General features: G+C 44.4%; 1 protein-coding gene across 2 annotated transcripts in view; it reads right to left on the minus strand.

Moving 5' to 3' along the window:
* Positions 1–21,526, minus strand: part of ALDH2 (aldehyde dehydrogenase 2 family member) — a 57,716-nt gene that overhangs the window by 20,224 nt on the left and 15,966 nt on the right. For both annotated transcript variants that reach the window (XM_040416095.1, XM_040416094.1), the window contains one exon: positions 7,713–7,817. In XM_040416095.1, coding sequence (XP_040272029.1) covers positions 7,713–7,817 — 105 coding nt within the window. The remainder of the gene's footprint in view (positions 1–7,712; positions 7,818–21,526) is intronic.

Raw genomic sequence — 21,526 nt, forward strand, 5'->3', positions numbered from 1 at the left:
TTTTTTTACCTTTTTTTCAGTCTGTGCATGCGCAGACCGGAAGGACTGATCCGGCATTTTGAATGCACTAATACATTCCTAAGGAAAAAAATGCCGGCATTCAGGCAAGTCTTCCGTTTTTTTTTTTTGCCGGAGATAAAACCGTAGCATGCTGCGGTTTCATCTTTTGCCTGATCGGTCAAAATGACTTAACTGAAGACATCCTGAACGGATTACTCTCCATTCAGAATGCATGGGGATATAACTGATCAGTTCTTTTCCTGCATTGAGCCCCTAGGATGGAACTCTAAGCCGGAAAAGAAAAACGCTAGTGTGAAAGTACCCTTATCTTGCTGCGCTCTGCACTGGCTAATATTATATATACACATACACACACGAGAAGTAAACTAGTGAGGTCAGTACTTCATTTCCATATTTGGCAGAAATCGCACCTTGGATTAGAAAAGTACAATATGCCTAGTGATAAAAAAATAAAAACAAAACATGGTGCTATATACGGTTCTAGTTGTCAATTATACAAAGGGCAAGTTGGTTCATGGTGTAAAAATGACATGACAGGTTCCCTTTAAAGAAAGTCAGTAGTTGGACATGCTTTTTTTTTTTCCACACATCAGTTCTGCGTTGCGTGAAAAATGCAGCACGTTCTATATTCTGCGTTTTTCACGCAGCCCTGGCCCTATAGAAGTGAATGGGGCTTCAGTGCGGATGCAATGCGTTTTTCCCTCTGATAGTCGCTAGAAGATGTTTGTAAACCTTCAGTATCACATGCATGAAAAACGCATTGTTCGTTGTGAAAGATGCATAACAGAGCCAAATGTAGCTGAACAGACTCCGCTGACCACAATGGAGTCTGTTCAGTTTCTGCATGCAGGATCTGTGAGGGAGTCCCCGAAGAGAGCCTCCAATGCAGATGTGAACTCACCCTAAGATGTGCGGTGTTCACATTCGCTGTCTGATCGTAGACAGCATGCACCATTTTGGTGCAAGACTCTCCCATTAAAGTCAATAGGTGAGCGATGAACTGCACACAAACTACCCATGTGTGGTCAAAAGAAAAAACAAACAATTACTCACTTTTAGCAACCAGAACACAGTGGATAAAAGTGGTTTTATTTTTTGGAGATTTATTAAAACTGGTGCAAAGGAAAACACCTTAGTTGCAATCAGATCTATTCGTTTTCCAAATGAGCATTAAAAAATGAATGGTGGAATCTGATTGCTTGCTATGGGTAAAAAAATGCCAGTTTTTCTTAGCACCAGTTTTGATAAATCTCCCCCATTGGGTGGAATGATTTTGGGCACTTTTGTGGAGTTAAAGGGGTTGAGCACCTTTGGGAGGTGGCGTGCAGGTTCCGCAAACCCACCCTCTTGGGCAGACCTGGTAAGTAAAGCCTACAACATACCTGCTTCCCGGCAATGGCTCCCAGCATATAAACTTCCATTTGACCCGATACCCTTGTATAACACGACTATGACATGACCCAAGGGGAGTAGGTCACCGCTGTGGCCAGCAATTGGCTGTAGCAGTGCCAAAAACGGAAGATTACATCCTGGAAATACAGCGCAGCAGCCGCCACCATAACCCCCACTAAAGGCGCACAACCCCTTTACGGTGAATTCACACCACCGTAGTGTTTTGCGGATCCGCAAATTGGCAATGTCAGCCAAAATTATCATTCATCAGATGAAATTTAACAATGGACAATCACTTGATTGTGTGCCGCCACCTTGAGACTCTTTGGCTGGGTTCACACGGGCGTTGCGGGAACATGCACGATTTTTCCCTGCGAGTGCAAATCTTTTAATGCATCTGCATTTCCGGAGCACGCCCCCGATCTTCTAGTCTGTCCTATTCTTGTCCGCATGGGGTGCCGGCCGGGTGGATTACAGATCCGCAATTTGCGGATCAGCAATGCACTATGGATGTCTGAATGGACCCTAAGACATGTTCTATTTTTTTTGCAGAACGGAAATACAGAAACAGAATGCACATGGAGTACCTTCCGTTTTTTTTGCAGATCCATTTAAATGAATGGTTCCGTATACAGTCTGCAAAACAAAAACAAACAAACACGGAACGGACACGGAAAGAAAATACGTTCGTGTGCATGAGCCCTTAATCTGCTCACACATTTCCATCGGGAATAACGCCACAACGTAGAGAACGGTTACTTCAGGAGGAACAAGTATTTAGTAGAAAAGGAAATCAGACAGCAGGTCCTCCAATGTCAACCTCCCTCAGCAGTTATGCTATAGTAATTCAAGGTTTTACATTCTTCGACTACACTGATTTAATCCTTAGTCTCTCCAAATGTGGGGATCAAAGTTGTTAGACGAGGGCCAACCTCAAATATCAGTGCTCAACTTCTTGCAGGTCACATTTCGGGCCTATTCACATTTTGGAGTTGGAGGATCTCCTGATGTATACCTCTGACACATGCCTTTTTTTTATAATTAAGTCTGATTCAGCTTCAATTTTTGTCCACAACATAGATGCATCTGGATGTAGTTCAGTCCTATCCACTTCAAAGAAGCTGACCCATACCAGGCAACCTGTGGACAGTTCTGGTGCAGTCTTTGGAAGAAGCGAACATGTTCTTCTAATCCTGGATAACCCCCTTTAATGGCTTTAAATAATAGCCATGAAGTGATTTTTATATGCTTCTCCAATGAAAAGCGCAGCTCACATAAGAGGTGAAGAACAAAAAGTGTCAAATAAAAATCAAGCACAGGACAAAGCAAAAATTAAGGATTTTTTCGTGGCTCGTGCCTAAACTATTGCAGAGTGATGAAACTGTTCAGTAGATTTCACAACCCTATGAATTGCTGCCATTGCCAAAAGCATTGCTTCAGACTAGGGTTGTTACTTTTGTCCCGGTATATATCAAGAGGCGAAAAACAGAACTGGATCGCACATCCACAAGGCTATGCTTAGATCTTATTAAACTCGCTATTCAGCGCAATATTGAATTGTACGGTATCGGTACCGGGATTTGCCCTTTATCGATACTAGGCTGCGCTACTGCGCAGCCCAGTATCAGAGAACATGGAGCGCACTGCTGTCAGCGTGTGCCATGTTCCCTCAGCAGCACAGAGGAGAAGGAGTCACTCTCTCCGTACCCCTGTGCCGCCGCTGCCAATGAGGAGAGAGGGGCGGAGGGGGGGACAGGCGCACTGCACCACCAATGAAAATTAACATCTAATACAGATACAGGAGGCTGGTGCGGCAGAATCACATAGCCTGCACCCGACCTCTGTGACAGGTAGCTGGGTGCCGCACCTGAGGGGTTAACTGCCGCGGATCGCAGCGCCGAGTCAGAGGTCGGCTATGCGATTCTGCCACCGCACCCGCCTCCTGTATCTGTATTAAGTATAAAATAACCCTTTTTCCCCAATTTTACATATAGAATATATAAATAAACATATCGCCACGTCCGAAAAGTACAAAACTACTAAAATATTAAAATGTATACAGTGGAGGAAATAATTATTTGACCCCTCGCTGATTTTGTAAGTTTGTCCAATGACAAAGAAATGAAAAGTCTCAGAACAGTATCATTTCAATGGTAGGTTTATTGTAACAGTGGCAGATAGCACATCAAAAGGAAAATCGAAAAAATAACTTTAAATAAAAGATAGCAACTGATTTGCATTTCATTGAGTGAAATAAGTATTTGAACCCCTACCAACCATTAAGAGTTCTGGCTCCCACAGAGTGGTTAGACACTTCTACTCAATTAGTCACCCTCATTAAGGACACCTGTCTTAACTAGTCACCTGTATAAAAGACACCTGTCCACAGAATCAATCAATCAAGCAGACTCCAAACTCTCCAACATGGGAAAGACCAAAGAGCTGTCCAAGGATGTCAGAGACAAAATTGTAGACCTGCACAAGGCTGGAATGGGCTACAAAACCATTAGCAAGAAGCTGGGAGAGAAGGTGACAACTGTTGGTGCGATTGTTCGAAAATGGAAGGAGCACAAAATGACCATCAATCGACCTCGCTCTGGGGCTCCACGCAAGATCTCACCTCGTGGGGTGTCAATGGTTCTGAGAAAGGTGAAAAAGCATCCTAGAACTACACGGGAGGAGTTAGTTAATGACCTCAAATTAGCAGGGACCACAGTCACCAAGAAAACCATTGGAAACACATTACACCGCAATGGATTAAAATCCTGCAGGGCTCGCAAGGTCCCCCTGCTCAGGAAGGCACATGTGCAGGCCCGTCTGAAGTTTGCCAATGAACACCTGAATGATTCAGAGAGTGACTGGGAGAAGGTGCTGTGGTCTGATGAGACCAAAATAGAGCTCTTTGGCATTAACTCAACTCGCTGTGTTTGGAGGAAGAAAAATGCTGCCTATGACCCCCAAAACACCGTCCCCACCGTCAAGCATGGGGGTGGAAACATTTTGCTTTGGGGGTGTTTTTCTGCTAAGGGCACAGGACAACTTATTCGCATAAACGGGAAAATGGACGGAGCCATGTATCGTGAAATCCTGAGCGACAACCTCCTTCCCTCTGCCAGGAAACTGAAAATGGGTCGTGGATGGGTGTTCCAGCACGACAATGACCCAAAACATACAGCAAAGGCAACAAAGGAGTGGCTCAAGAAGAAGCACATTAAGGTCATGGAGTGGCCTAGTCAGTCTCCGGACCTTAATCCAATCGAAAACCTATGGAGGGAGCTCAAGCTCAGAGTTGCACAGAGACAGCCTCGAAACCTTAGGGATTTAGAGATGATCTGCAAAGAGGAGTGGACCAACATTCCTCCTAAAATGTGCGCAAACTTGGTCATCAATTACAAGAAACGTTTGACCTCTGTGCTTGCAAACAAGGGTTTTTCCACCAAGTATTAAGTCTTTTTTTGTTAGAGGGTTCAAATACTTATTTCACTCAATGAAATGCAAATCAGTTGCTATCTTTTATTTAAAGTTATTTTTTCGATTTTCCTTTTGATGTGCTATCTGCCACTGTTACAATAAACCTACCATTGAAATGATACTGTTCTGAGACTTTTCATTTCTTTGTCATTGGACAAACTTACAAAATCAGTGAGGGGTCAAATAATTATTTCCTCCACTGTATATATAAAAAAAAATCTGTGAAAAGTGGTGAATGCCGTAAAAATTGCACAATTCGCCTTTTTTTTTTGCCACCTTGTCCTCCCCCAAAAAATTGGATAGAACTGTTCGATTTGGAGCCGGACGGAATGCACACAGCTTTTTTTTTTTTTCCGTGTGGTATCAAATATCGCAATACTTTATGGTATCGCAACAACCCTACTTCAGACTGGTTTGCCATTCACTGCTGCTTGTAAGGATTTCTAGTTCTTTATTTTATTTTAAAAGGCCTACAATTTCTAGCATTTGTTGCTCGACTAAGGCTACTTTCACACTTGCCGTAGCCTTTTCTAGCAGGCTGTTCCGGCGGGGGATCCGTGCTACAGCTAGTCTACCGTGCTGGAAGTCCGCTCTGGCCCCATTCACTAGAATGGGAAATCGTGCTGTAGTTTCATTCCTGCCGCCTCTCTGCATGTTTGCCGCACTGCAGCCGGACCTCTGGCCCTCCCCCATTATTGTGAAATGGAGCTGGAGCGGACTTCCAGCGGAACGGTGAACTAGTGGTAGCACGGTTCCGGCAGGCTATTCCCCCGCCGGAACAGTCTGCCGGAAAAGGCTACCGCAAGTGTGACAGTAGCCAAAAAGAAAAAGCTTAAAATGGGTTGTCTGGTTCTCATACAGACGAGCTAACAGGTGATCAGAAGACCCCGAGGATAGCTCATCATCAATATGAGAAAACCGGACAACCCCTTAAACTCAGATCTGGAGTAAATGACAGATTTATTACATTGCTGGAGGATTAGATAAGGCAGGAAAGAAAAACTGCTTATACACATCAAATGCAAGTTGGCCAAACCAGCTGAATAATGAGTATGGGAGGATCCCCCCCAGATGTAAGATTAAAGAAGGATTAGGCATGATGAATTTCAATATGTCCGATTTGCCTGCAGGAGATAAGCAGCCGCCAGAGCACTGCACGTGTGCAAAAAAAAAAGCATCCATGTCTATGTGGTGTTGGGTGGACTAGTGGTCAAATAGTGCACAGGTGAGCTTCACTTCAAAACCACCTGCTTGCAGCCCCCTCTGCAGCGCCAGCACCGTGCAGTTACAACTGCTTTTTACATTCACTTGAATGGGACGAGCAGTTGTAACTACACTGCTCTGCTTCTACAAAGAGGACGCACAGCCGCTGCTACATCTTCAAACAGCTGATTGGCAAGGGGGCTGGGAGACGGACCCCCACAGATCTGATATTTATGACCTACCATGAAGATAGGTCATCAGTAGTGTAGCACTGCATGGAGTGCTTCTTACAGTCCAAAAAATACAATACATAAAAAGTAATAATCATGGGCATCGCCAAGTCCGAAAATGCCTGTACTAGTCAAATATAAAAATATTTATCCCATGTGGTAAACAGCGAAATGGAAAAAAAGTCCAAATACCTGATTCGCAGTTTTTGTTTTTTTAGGCAGTTAGGCCTCATGCACACGGCCGTTGTTTTGGTCCGCATTCGAGCCTCCGTTTTGGCGGCTCGGATGTGGACCCATTCACTTCAATGGGGCCGCAAAAGATGCGGACAGCACTCCGTGTGCTGTCTGCATCCGTTGCTCCGTTCTGTGGCCCTGCAAAAAAATAAAATATATATAACATGTCCTATTCTTGTCCGCGCTTTGCAGCCAAGAATAGGCAGTTATATGTAAAGGCTGTCCGTGCCATTCCGCAAATTGCGGAACGCGCACGGACGCCATCTGCGTTTTGCGGATCGCAAAACACACCAGTCATATGCATGCGGCCTTAAGGCACGTTTTATCACATAGGCAATGCTGTAAAAACAAAACCCATAAAACTGTTGTGGAATTCTTTATTTTTTCCTGCAATTTCATTCCATTTGGAATTTTTTTTCTAGCTCCCCACTACATATTGATAATAAAAGGTGGCAATACAAAGTCCAACTTGTCCCAAAAAAAAAAAACTTCATAGGGCTATGTGAACAGAAAAATAAAAAAAAGTTATGGCCCCGGAAAGGCAGGGAGTGAAAAGCAAGTGAAAAAAACCTTCCAAGGCTGAAAGTTCAGCTCTGTATGCATCTCACCTTTCACCTCCTGGTCTCTGGAGAGGGTGCTGTACGCAATCACATCCCAGAGACTGAAATAATCTACGATCTGCAGATAACACGAGATGAGTCTGTGCCCCCTCCTGTGTTCCCACAGCAGCCTATAGTCTGGCACCATGGCGTATACACCCTTGCTTGTGCAGTCTTACAGGGCGGCATTAATCCTTCAAGTGTGGCACCCACCTACGCCAGTGCTGCACAATAGCATCTGCAGAGCCAAATGTCTGGAGGCCAACTAGTGAAGCGCTTGGTGGAGGGATCAGAGACATCAGTATCTTTTCATATTTTTCTCTACAGCCTTTCGCAGTAAAATAAATATATAGGACTACATACAGTCATCTGCTAGCATGCAGACATTCCTGATGATGTGCCAACATTACTGGTAGTAATTACAGATTAAAATATATCACACGGGTTATGTTTCTGGTAGTTCTAGATCTTATTACAAGGCCTCTTTTGTATTAAGATGATATCTGTTTGCAGCTTATGCAATGCTGTTAAACAGATTTCTCTGATCTGCCACTTCTCTTACCTTATCTGCCTCCGCCACGTGACAGATGACCTCTCCAGTGGAAGGGTTGATGGTGGGGAAGGTCTTCTTGCTGGCTGCATCTTGAAATTCATTGTTTATGAAGAGCTGAAAGGAGAAAACATCTTAATAACGTCTCTCACATCAGACATTTAATTTCAACCTGCAATTGCAGGTTTGACACGGACAGCACCGATCGGACAATGTCACATGTGACTGTAGAGTCGCATTAATCATTTATCAACATTCATACATTTCCAGGAGCAATAGGTGAACAACTGTGCAATGCTGATTTTAAGGAAAAAAATTTAAATAAAATATGCTCCAGTGGCCACTGCCGGAGAATGACAATGCCAAACCTAGATATACTGCTTCCTGAGGAGGCCTATGAATATATGTGAAACGCGTTGAAGCTATCTAGGGCAATTTAATGAGCAGGAGATAAGGGAATTGAACTTAGGTCTGAGGTATCCTGAGGCTGGGGGGGGGGGGGTGGTCGCCCTTTTCAGGGCGGTTGTGTCACGGCCTATGGTGTACGCTGTGACACTGTTGCCACACTTGCGGTTGCCCTCGGCAACGTGTTGCTATGAGAGCATGCGGTGGCAGTGTCTCGGCCTTCTTGCCGTGACATGGTTGCCATGCATGCTGTTGCCGGTGGTTACGTGTTTGGTATGCTTGTGTGTGTGCACTTCCCCTTTAAGTTGTAGCCTCCCTCTGTCTGGTGCTGTAAGGGTTAACTCCCTGACTGGGTGTGGTCACTTGTTTTTATCTTCTGTGGTTTCCTGGCTGGAGTCAGTTGTACTTCAGCTGTGGTTGGTGCTGGAGCTCTGCTCCAGTCCAGGGTGTTCCATCTTCTAGTGAGGGCCACCCTTGTGGTCATCAATGTTATCCCGGTGTCTCCTTCCCTTCCTGTCCCTATTTGTATGGAGTGGGTTATGTTTAGGGTGTTTGTATGTCTAGTTTGGCGTTACATGTCTGGTGGCGTTTGGTGTCCAGCATGTTTACTAGACATTACCCTGTCTCATGTTTATTGCAGCTACGGGCATCCTGGGTTCCAGTGTGGTTTGTGGTGTGTGCTGTGTCCTTTTAATGTTGGTGTGGACAGCAGCACTAGTGCACGGATTCCAGTCAGTGTGTCTGTGGCAGGTAAGGGTGTTATTGGTTTCGCTTACCTGCCATCTCCATAGCTGTATGTGTTCCCCTCTCCTTGCAGCCTGGCCTCAGATAGAGACTCCTGTTCCTACATTACTGGGATGAACAGGTCGTCTCTTCCCTGCTCCTTGGCGAGGGATTACCAGGACGACTTAGTGTCTCTAGGAATCCTGAGTACGAGTCGTCCTATCATCGGGGTCCGCTCATACGGTGAGGAGTCAGGGAGAGGATTAGGGAAGCTGTAGGAGGTGACCTGCTCCCTTATTACTCCTTTTGGCCAGGCTGATTCCCTTTTACCCTTTGACACCGCACGGTGGGGGGTTTCCCCCCACTCCCCACTGTGACAGGTTGCTCCGACATGCAGCCAGCTAGCTATTCCCAGCCTGTAGGCTAGGGCTGTGAGGGAAAGCTCCATTAGGCTAATGTATTAGATAGGAGACCACAATATTCAGCAGACCTTCGCCTCATAAGAGTGATAGCCAGGACCGTTACATTCCTCCCAGTGCTCTGAATCATTCACTACTACCTGACCTTTATTGAATTTAATCTAAGACAAATAAAAGTAATTTTTTTATAAAAAGGCATACTCAGCAATAACACTAATAACTACTAAGTCTCTGGGTTGGAGACAAGCAGTGGTGTTAAGTAACCAACACTATTTCTGTCAACATTAAATCAGAATATAGAACATGCTGCGATTTTCACGCAACGCAGAAGTGATGAGTGAAAAACAACGCTCATGTACACAGACCCACTGAATTGATTGGGTGAGGATTCAGTGCGGGTGCTATGCGTTCACATCACGCATTGCACCCACGTGAAAAACTCGCTCGTGTGAAAGGGGCCTAACTGCACTAATTATGCCAACCCAGCAGTGCACTTCAGAGGCTTTACAAAGCTCAAGGACCTATGATGAAATCACAGGTCCTGTTCCCTGTAACAGTAAAGGGAACTGCACTGACAATGGTGTAGCACTGAGGTTAGGAGAGAGCAGGACCTGTGAGCGTGGAGAAGAACTGCAGGAGAAGCTCTCTCCCTCAAGACTCCATGGTCTTCCCATGCAAGTCCCCAAGAGAGGTGAGACATTTAAAATGGGGACAAGGCAACCGACAATTTGGGGAAGGGTTGTCAGGGGACAATGCTGCAGTCAGTGTGAGTATCCGGGGACAATGCTGCTGCCAGTATGGGAGGGATTGTCATAGGACGATAATGCTGGGTATTTTGTACTTTATGGGGGTATTCATTTGCTGCTATTGGAGGAAACAGTAATGCACTGTGGTATTTGTTACTGCTGGGGTAGCAATTTTTGCTGCATGATGGTGTTTATTTGGTATGGCTAGGAGGTTTTATATGCTGCATGGTATAATCAGATTGTGCTGGGAGGTATTTTTAGCTTTATTTGGGCATGTGATGTTATAGGGGAGGTAATGCATGTCTCAGACCATGTGATTAAGCATTTCTGTGTTCACGTTTATTAAAGGGTTACATAGGGGCATGACCAAGTAAAGCAAGACTGGCTGCTCATCATTTTTATTCAGTATCATATGTAAGCTCATGGGATTTGTACAGGGGCCAGGCTGGGATTACAAAACAGCCCCGGCACACTAAATTGTATCTCTTTTCATAGGACGCAGATATAATGATTTACATGCCATCGACCGGTTGCTGCTGTCTGAAGCAACAGATGCGGTGCAATGACGTCATTGTGCCTGCTTAACTGGGCAAGAGACTAGAGAGCTGGCTCAGCAAACATGAAGAAATCGCTGCATCACGCTTGTTGCTGGGGTAAAACTGTATGTTCTCCATTCATCGTGGTAACAAGGCTGGAGAGTTTTAAATTTTCTTATTTTAACACTAACAGGGCACCACTCTTATAAGGGGGCGTTTTACTGTGTGGGGTCAATGTGGTGGCATAACTACTGTGTGGGGCCACCAACATGACATACTTACTGTTAGTGGGGACTAAGGGGGTACAACTACTGTGAAAGTGCTGCAAGGGTCTCTTCTTGGGCTTTTTAAAAGTTGGGAGTTACGCATTTGCCTCAGTGCTGATGGGACAAGGGATGCCATGCTAACAAGTTTCATTGTTAGCATGGCATCCTCAGGGGTTAAGGAGCTTATGGCCGATCAACCCTGCCTGGACCATAAGGGTAGAGCTCCATAAGCTCCTTAAAGAGGACCTTTCACCACTCCCGACATGCCCGTTTTAATAGCTCCATGCATCCCCCATGTAATAATTCTGGAGTGTGACGAATACCACACCTCGTGCCCGATTGACGTCGCCTACGTCGAGCTCACGAGGCGCGGTATAGTCACGGGTTACCGTGGGGGATAATGTGACCATAAACAGCAGGGAACAACAATTTACCAGACCGGGTATCTGCCACCAGCTTCTCGTTTGATATAAGCCCGGTCCGCTAACGGGATTACATAGAGTGAGAAACCAACCCACGGTAGCTTATAATTAAGCCAAAACACGGACGTGGGGATTCGTGATCGAGATACAAGATAGCACAAGATTAAATTATATATTTAATCGCCGTAAGGGCACACTAGATATAACACAATATACACAGAATATATACAGTGGTCTCAGGTTACAGATACAGGTTATATGGGTACAACAGGGTTAAGCGGAGTAAAAGTCAGTTACTGGGTAAGATGAAAGTTCGTTTGGGTTGTGAGGTGTTCTTTGCTGTAGTCACATGAAGGGCAGTGATCTAAGCTAGTTCTTGGGTCCCCCTAAACACATTACACAATGTGACCCTTCTTCAGAGAAAGACACACCCACTTGCTGGCACAAGCCTTTTAACCTGTAGCCGGCCCCTCCCGGCCTTTGGGAGGGGTCCACCCCCCTCTGCTGGACTGGCTGCAAATGACCCACAAAACCCATTAGGGTTTATAGCTCCAGTCCAGAAGGTCACAGGGAGATGGTTCTAGGACCAACGGATCTGCCTGGGTTCCGGCTACAACAACTAGAGTCCAAACATGGTGCCGCTATTCGGTTTCTGTGGGGAGATATGGATATCTTTCTTCCCTGGCATGCCACCATCAAACAAAGCCTATGGGCATGTTCACCGTGGCCACAAATATGTATCCGGTTTGCGCCTGCGATTCATAATTCCTTATGAAATGTAGGTGCCAACTTGTCTGGGAGGTATCATTGATCTTGGGCAAGAGCTGAGACCCCCTGCTGGGGGTTTTCCTGCAGATTTGGTTGCCTCCAAACTGGCTGGTTGAGGTGTGACATTATGCACCTGGGGCCTCCTTGAAGCCTGACCCCTGGGGCTTTCTCCCTTGCTAGCTGACAATAAGATGGCTGGGGGGTGGGAGCATATTTTGCATGTACACTGACTGTGCACAAGCCAAAATGTGAATCAACTGACAATCAGGGCTGCCAGTAAATAATCCATATTCCTGACATGGCGCATCTATTCTTATGGCTTTATGTTGTGTCATTCCTTTATTATTTGCACTACAAGTTATGAATACATTGCTATTAGCCTTCAGTAAGGGTACAGAGGGGAGGTAACAAGTTGGGGGCGTGTGCCTGCACAGACTCACTCTATCCAATCAGTGCTGCCATTTTCAGTCTGTGCAGGTACACGCCCCCAACCGGTTACCTCCCCTCTGTACCCTTACTGAAGGCTAATAGCAATTCATTCATAACTTCTAATAGAAATAATAAAGGAATGGCACAACATAGAGCCATAAGAATAGAGGCTCCAGAATAGTTATTACATGGGGAATGCAAGAAGCTATTAAAACAGACATGTCAGGAGCGGTGACAGGTCCTCTTTAACCCTTGAGGACCCTGTGCTAATGGTGAAACATATCGGGGAGCTTTATTTTTTATTTTTAACTAGCGAGCCTTCTCAGCTAACCAGCACCAGTAGGGCGCACTGCAGACGCTTAACACTCAGTCGAGGCAGGGTTGCTCTAAATCAGGTCTGATTCTCAGCAGAAATATTTACATCTTCTAGTGGCAGACAGACTAACTGTTACATTAGTATCCAAGTAATAAGATATACACTGAACAAAAATATAAACACTTTAGGTTTTGCTCCCATTTTGCATGAGCTGAACTCAAAGATCTGAAACATTTTCTACATACACAAATATCCATTACTCATATTGTTCACAAATCTGTCTAAATCTGTGTGTTAGTGAGCACTTCTCCTTTGCCGAGATAATCCATCCCACCTGTGAGGCATATGGATTAAATATTTACTGTCAGCCATGTCCTCACCCACCATTTGCTGAAAGACGGCAGAGGAAATCAAGCTCCATAAGGGGGTCCTGCTTCAAAGCCGCAGCCAGATAGCAGAAAACTCCTAGCAGGCCACATTTGGTTACATTTCACACCTCCAGTCAGACAGCACAGATCCTGCAGGAAAACCCCCAGCAGGAGGCATCAGCCCTTGCCAGGATCAATGATACCTCCCAGACATGTTGGCACCTACATTTCATAAGGAATCATGAATAGTCTGTCCATCCCCAGCATAATTCTGTGATCTTTTTGCGATCCTGGGGCAAAACCAAACATCCACGTCGTCCTGGCTTGAGGCTAGGATGCCCGGGAGGGGGAGATATACATATCTCCCGACAAAAACCACATAGCGGTACCATGTTTGGACTCTTTTATAAATATTTTTTATTTAATCCAATAAAGTACAAAAAGAGCAGTAATAGTACATTTAACAGTTACATAATAAAAAAATTAAAAAAAAAACCATCAGGCATCAACCAAGAGAAAGTAAGCGTGCGTAATACAATTGCACCGATAAAATGTAGTAGGGTATTCATTCCCCTGCCACTAAAACATCCCCTACATGGAGATACTTGACCTATCCAATACATTACAGTAAATGCACATTACTTATATTACCTTTAAACCTTTATTCCTTATTTCCCCCCTCTCCCCCCCATCCCACCCTTCCCAAACCCATATCCGCCCACCCTATATCCACCGGGTAGATGGGGGACAAAAAAAAAAACAAAGTAAATAAAAAAAAAAAATTAATTATATATATATATATATATATATATATATATAATACTAAAAAAATATATAAAAATATAAATATAGCCATATCTATTTGTTTATATGTTTTGACCACTGAGCCCAAATTTTCTCATGTCTATAACCTTTGTTGCTCTTAATGTATCCTACTCTTTCTATTATACAATTGGAGTTCAAATTTTCCCATTCTTATATTGTTGGTACCTCAGGGCGCATCCATCTTCTTGCGATCAGTAAACGAGCTATAAAACATGATTTGTATAACAATTTCATTCTCCTTTGATAGCTTATGGGAAGTTTCACCCAAAATACATACAGAAGCCGTCCATTGGATTTTGAAACTAAAAATATCGCCGATTAATTCAATCAGACTGCACCAGAATGGTTGAATCTTTGGGCACCTCCACCACATATGGATAATGTCCGCTTTATTATTCATACATCTAGGACATAGTCCAGGCGTTTTAGCTGAAACTTTCTTGAGCCATTTTGGTGTTATATATAAACGGTGTAATATCATAAACTGAGTTACCCTATGAGAGGGGTTCCTCAGATATGGTTTAAAACACCAACATTTTCCCCACTGATCGTCTGTTATTATCCCTATATCATTCTCCCATTTCGATTTACTATTACAAATAAATCCCTCACTTCTAGTTTCTCGTATCTTTTTATACAAGCTCGACACCAATTTGTGCTTACCTTTCCAGCCTAGTATATAATTAATCACCTCATGTGGTTTTGTCACTATATTTTCCTTTTTTATAACCATTTTAACAATATCCACCATCTGAATATATCTAAAATAACTTTGTCTATCTTCCCTTACATTCATTAATAATGTGTCTCTATCCTTCAGTGTTTCATTTTGAAAATATTGTGAAATATACCATAAACCCTTATCAGTCCAGTATTTGGCCTCTTTCAAAAAGGTAGCATTACCTAACCTCCTATTATACCATAATGGTGTGACTTTAATCTACCCCTCTAAATTCAGTGACTTTGACTTTACTCCATACCTTCACCAATAATTTTACCAATGGGATTTTATAAGTGCATAGTTTCCAGTTGTCCTGATTCAAGTAATGTGAATATCTGGTAAGCCACCCTCACTCTTATATACCAAATTGCTCAGAAAGTCCACCCGTGTCCAATTCATCATTGTTGCAATATTAGCTACCATTTAGTACAATCTGATATCTGGGACCTCTAGTCCTCCTTGTTCGTAAGATCTTGTAAGCCAGTACATCTTTTTCCTTACCCTTTTGTTTGACCAGATTAATACATTGAATAATTTCTCTATGTCATGAAAAACCGATTCCCCCAGGTAAATGGGACTGTTTCTAATGACGTAGAGCAACTGGGGTAGCAGTATCATTTTAATTAGTCCAATTTGGTCTGCTTTGTTTATTGGTAGTTTATTCCAGACTTTAATCCTCTCCATCTTATCAAGTAATGGTTTAATGTTCAGTGCTATAAATTTATTAGGGTCCTTAGATATTTCCAGACCTAAGTATTTGAAGCTGTCCTGGGGGCTAAGAATCTTTAATTTTGCCTCTGAGATCACATTCTTGTCAGAGGAAGCAGAATCGATTTATCCCAGTTAATTAGAATACCCGATTGTCTACTAAACTCCTCCACCAGCGACATGACACGTTGCAGATCCTTATTTGTATCATCCAGGAAGAAGAGCAGATCATCTGCATATAGAGAGATTTTGTCCTCACTCCCCCTTAGTCCAAAGCCCCGCAGATCCACGTCCTGCCTGACCTTTATAGCCAGGATTTCTATTGTCAGGGCAAAAACCAAGGGGGAGAGAGAGAGGACAACCCTGTCTCACCCCTCGTTCTATACGGAAGCTATCAGATAATATACCATTAACTGATATTCTGGCTTTAAAGTCTTTATATATAATCTTCATCCAGTCTATAAATCCTGGGCCAATACCAAATTTTGTCATAACTTCCCATACAAAGTCCCAGTTCACAGAGTCAAATGCTTTATGCGCATCTAATGATAGAATAGAGCACAATTCTTTATTCTCTGTAAACTGGATATTTGCAAAGACCCTAAGCAAGCCCATTGTTGTAGATCTATCTGGAATGAATCCGTTTTGGTCCTCATGGATCAGCTGTACTATGACCTTCCTCAACCTTTTCGCCAAAATCCTAGCCAGAATTTTACAGTCATTATTCATAAGTGAAATTGGGCGATACGATATGGGATCTAAATCGGTCCTTATTTTAATCCCAAAAAAAGATAATCGTTGCGTCTCCCATAGACTCTGGGAGGCATCCTATACCTTTGAGTATTCAAATACAAATACTTCCATAAGTCTATTTGCCCAGAATTCTTTATCTCTTTTATATAATTCATTTGGAATACAGTCCGGTCCTGATGTTTTACCAAGTGGTGCTTCATTTATTGCTACTAATATCTCGTTTATGGATATAGGGCGGTCTAATGCTGTCTGTTGATCATCATTGAGTTTTGGGGCTCCTATTTCTCGCACATATTTTATCATCTCTTCTCCATGTAACAGAGTTTTTACTGAGTACAAATTCTTTATAAAAAGGTCTTGAATATATCCCGTATTTTTTCCTGATCATTATATAGTAGGCCATCTTTTCCTCTAATTGCGGCGATATTCTCAACCGCCTCCATGTTCTTAATTATTTTGGATAGGACTTTACCCGGTTTACCTCCTTCCCAGTAATTCCTAGTTTTGACAAATAATTCTTTATTCTGCACCCTTTCCTTGATGTAGTTATCAATTATTAACCGCTTTTATCCACTCGTCTTTGGCTTCCTGTGTTTTTTCCCTGGTCATCTGTGCCTCTTTATTTATCACCTTAGTTCTTAGGTCTTCCTCTTTTTTGTTATATCCTTTTTTAAGCTCAATGATCTTTTTATTTATCAATCCTCTTATGTAGGCCTTAGCAGTGTCCCAAACCACATTCACTCCATGTACCATGTTTGGAATCTAGTTGTAGCCAGAACAATTGGGCCCGGAACCATCTTCCCGCGACATTCTGGTCTGGGGCTATGAGCCTTAAGGGGTTTAATGGGTCATTTGCTCCCAGCACCAGAGAAGGAGGGGTGGACCCTACCCATAGGCGCGGAGGGGAGCGGCCGGCTACAGGTCATAAGCCCATGCAAGCCAGCAGGCAGGGTCTCTCTGAAAGGGGGTCACATTGTGCAATGTGTTTGGAGGGACCTGCAACCGGCTGACATCACTGCCTCCGACGTGAATACAGCTAAGAACTCATCACTACCCAAAAGGACTCCTATCTGGTAAACTGACTTATTGTTCTGCTTAACCCTGTTGTACCTATATCACCTGTATCTGTAACCTCAGACCACTGTATATATTCTCTGTGTATATTGTGTCATCTAGAGTGCCCTTACGGCGATTAAATATATAATTTAATCTTGTGCTGTCTTGTATCTCGATCATGAGTCCCCCACGTCCGTGTTTTGGCCTAGTTATAAGCTACCGCTGGTTGGTTTCAAACGAGAAGCTGGTGGCAGATACCCGGGCTGAGACAGCGCTGTTTTCACTGCGGCAGTGAAAAGGCTCTCAGCTTATTGCCTCTCTGTGCCCACATGGACAGGAGGTGTCTGTGTAAATTGTACCAAGCTGACCTTACCTGCTCCTCAGGAGGACGTAACGTCACGCTTTGGTAACCCGTGACCATACTGCGTCTCGTGACATCAAGCAGGCACGAGGCGTGGGATTAGTCACACCACCTCCCAGGTATGGCATATCAAGGTGCTGATTAGATAGCATGAATATTGCACAGGTGTGCCTTAGACTGCCCACAATAAAAGGCCACTCTGAAATGTGTAGTTTTGCCTTAATGGGGGGGGGGGGGGCTTAAATCGGGGTCAGAAAACCAGTCAGTATCTGGTGTGGCCACCATTTGCCTCACGCAGTTCAACATCTCTGTTGCATAGGTTGTTGATTGTGGCCTGTGAAATCTTAGTCCACTCATCTTGAGGTTGCAGAATATTGGCAGGAACTGGAACACGCTGTCGTATATGCCGTTCTAGAGCATCACAAACATGCTCAATGGGACATGTCCGGCGAGTATGCTGGCCATGCAAGAACTGGGATGTTTTCAGCTTCCAGGAATTGTGTACAGATCCTTGCAATATGGGGTCGTGCATTATCAAGCTGCAACATGAGGTGATGTCGTGGATGAATGGCACAACAATGGGCCTCAGGATCTCGTCACTGTATCTCTGTGCATTCAAAATGCCATCAATAAAATGCACCCATGTTTATTATCCATAACATACGCCTGCCAATACCATAAGCCCACCGCCACCATGGGCCACTCAATCCTCAACGTTGACGTCAGCAAACCGTTCACCCACGCAGTCTGACATCTGCCCTGGACAGAGAAAACCTGAGTGACTCATCCGTGAACACAACGCCTCTCCAACGTGCTAGATGCCATCGAATGGGAGCATTTGCCCACTCAAGTCGGTTATGATGACGAACTGCAGTCAGGTCCAGACCCTGATGAGGATGACGAGAATGCAGATGAGCTTCTCAGAGACTGTTTGACAGTTTGTGCAGAAATTCTTTGGTTATGCAAACCGATTATTGCTGCAGCTCTCCGGGTGGCTGGTCTCAGACGATCATGGAGGTGAACATGCTGGATGTGGAGATCCTGGGCTGGTGTGGGTACACATGTTCTGCGGTTGTGAGGCCGGTTGGATGTACTGCCAAATTCTCCGAAACGCCTTTGGAGACGGCTTATGGTAGAGAAAGTATAAATTACTTTTACCGGTAATTGGATTTTCCAATAACCTCCACAATGGCACTGACAGGAGGATGTCCCCGCCCCAGGACAGGAAACAACGTAGGAGCAACAAATTTAAAAAGGCCTCCTCCCCCTTACCTCACCAGTCAGTAAGAGTACTCGAAGAAGATGCAAAAAGAAAATTGTATTAAATATCAAATTACATCATTTGACAATATAAGAAGCATAATACTTGCAGAAATCAATAAACATACATTTCATTTTGGGAGGGAAAAACTCAGTGCCGTTGGAGGTTATTGGAAAATCCAATTACCGAGAAGAGTAATTTATACTTTTCCCCGACACCTCCACAATGGCACTGACAGGAGGCTTAGCAGAGTAATCTACTAGGGCGGGACAACAGCGGCAAGACCTCTACGGCCAAAGGATAAGTCCAGATTCTTTTGGACATCTAGTTTATAGTGATTGTAGAAAGTCATGGGACTGGCCCAGGTGGCCGCTTTACAAATCTGGTCTAAAGAGACCGAGGCCAATTCTGTCCAGGAGGCCGAAACTGCCCTAGTGGAGTGGGCTCTTATTCCTACAGGAGGTAAAAAAGTCTCTTGATGTAAGCAGTGGAGAGGACATCCCGAATCCACCTGGCTATGGTAGACTTGCTGGCGGCTTTTCCTTTATTGGCCCCCTGGTGTTGAAGGAAAAATTGGTCCGATCGTCTAAACGCCTCCGTAGCTTTTAGATAGGCCAACACAGATCTTCTTACATCCAGGTTCTGAAATTTCTTATCTTTTTCAGAGGAAGGATGTGGGCAAAAGGATGGCAGCGAGATTTCTTGACCACAATGGAAGGAGGAGATCACTTTAGGAAGAAATGAGGGACAGTGCCTTAGAATTATACGATCGTCTAGAATAGACAAATAGGGCGTCTTACAGGAGAAGGCCTGTATTTCCCCAATTCTTCTGGCGGTGGTTATTGCCACTAAGAATACTATCTTGTAAGTTAATAGTTTTAAAGAGATTTCATCCACTGGTTCAAATTGAGGCTCCATTAAGATCGAGAGGACTAGACTCAGATCCCAAGGTGGAACGAACAGTCTGAATCTTTCTGGTAGCCCCCTTGATAAAGAGTTTAATAAGAGGGCAATGGGTCAGTCTTAAATCCAGAAAGGCGCAGGGCTCCAGATTGCGACTAGACCTGCAGCCGCAGCTCCGCAGTTGAATACAGCGACGGGGCACCGGAGATGATGGTTTTCTGCCCCGCCACTGATGTTATTCTCAGCAGCGCAGTGGAGAAGGAGTCTCTCCCTCCCCCCTGTGCTGCTGCTGCTGCCAATAAGGAGAGAGATGGGAGGAGGGGGAGGGACTGTGGCCACTGCGCCACCAATGAAGATAACTGACCTGTTAATACAAATACAGGAGGCGGGTGCCGGTATCAAATAGCCGGCACCCGATCTCTATGACCGGGAGCTGCGATCAGGTGCGGTACCTGAGGGGGTTAACTGCAGCGGATCGCAGCTTCCTGTCATTTGTATTAACAGGTCAGTTATCTTCATTGGTGGCACAGTGCGCGTCCCCCCCCCCCAACACCCCAGTATAATAAACATTGGTGGTGCAGTGGGCAGTGCCAATGAGTGTTAAAAAATTAAAAAATGTTTAACTCACCTCCAATTGATCACGTAGCAGCCGGTCTCCTGTTCTTTCTCCAGGACCTATGGTGACGTCACTGAGCTCATCACATGGTCCATTACCATGGTGATAGATCATGTGATGAGCACAGTGATGTCACCACAGGTCCTGAAGAAAGAACAGGAGACCGGCTGCTACGCGATCAATTGGAGGGGAATTCAATTTTTTTTAACCCTCATTGGTACTGCCCACTGTGCCACCAATGTTTATTATACTGGGGTGTTGGGGGCGCACTGTGCCACCAATGTTTATTATACTGGGATGTATATAATGTTTATTATATTGACCTTCTACTGAGCATTCTGTATTAAAGAATGCTATTTTCCCTTATAACCATGTTATAAGGGAAAATACAGTGAATAGACTGTCATCCTAGCAACCATGCGTGAAAAATCGCACCGCATCCGCACTTGCTTGTGGATGCTTGCGATTTTCACGCAGCCCTATTAACTTCTATGGGGCCTGCGTTGCGTGAAAAACGCACAACAGAGCATGCTGCAATTTTCACGCAACGCACAAGTGATGCGTGAAAATCACCGCTCATGTGCACAGCCCCATAAAAGTGAATGGGTCCGGATTCCGTGCGGGTGCAATGATTCACCTCACGCATTACAACCGCGCAGAAATCTCACCCATGTGAAATGGGCCTAAGGGAGAATAGGACAAGGGTTCCAGCCCCTAAGGGGGCTAATAGTAAGAAAAAAAAAAAAAAAAAAAAAAAAAAAAAACACACTAAGGCTACTTTCACACTTGCGGCAGTGTGATCCGGCAAGCAGTTCCGTCGTCGGAACTGCCTGCCGGATCCGCCGATCTGGATGTGACTGAAAGCATTTGCGAGACGCATCCGCTTGTCATGCAGACAGACGGATCTGTCTTGTATCTTTTTACACATTTTTACCAGCAATAGAGTGCTCAGCCAAGGTTGGGCTAGGGCATCTAACCAAAGTGGCTGGCCCTGCCCGGAGAGGGAGCAGAACTTTTTGGTTTGTTTGTTTTCCCTTGTGGTGAATAAGTATTTCCGGACAGCCCCATTTTTAGTAGATCTTTTTGAATACTTGGGGATCTAAGGACCATTCTCCTTCTTCGACTGTTGTCCAGCAAAAAATGATGGAAGCGCCTTGAATTGGAAATGGCGCAATTAGTCTCCTATAAAGACTGCGATTCTTAGATATTTTTAATGGGGTGGAT

The sequence above is a fragment of the Bufo bufo genome, chromosome 2 (genome assembly GCF_905171765.1).
Source record: "Bufo bufo chromosome 2, aBufBuf1.1, whole genome shotgun sequence".
NCBI classification, from domain to species: Eukaryota; Metazoa; Chordata; class Amphibia; order Anura; family Bufonidae; genus Bufo; species Bufo bufo.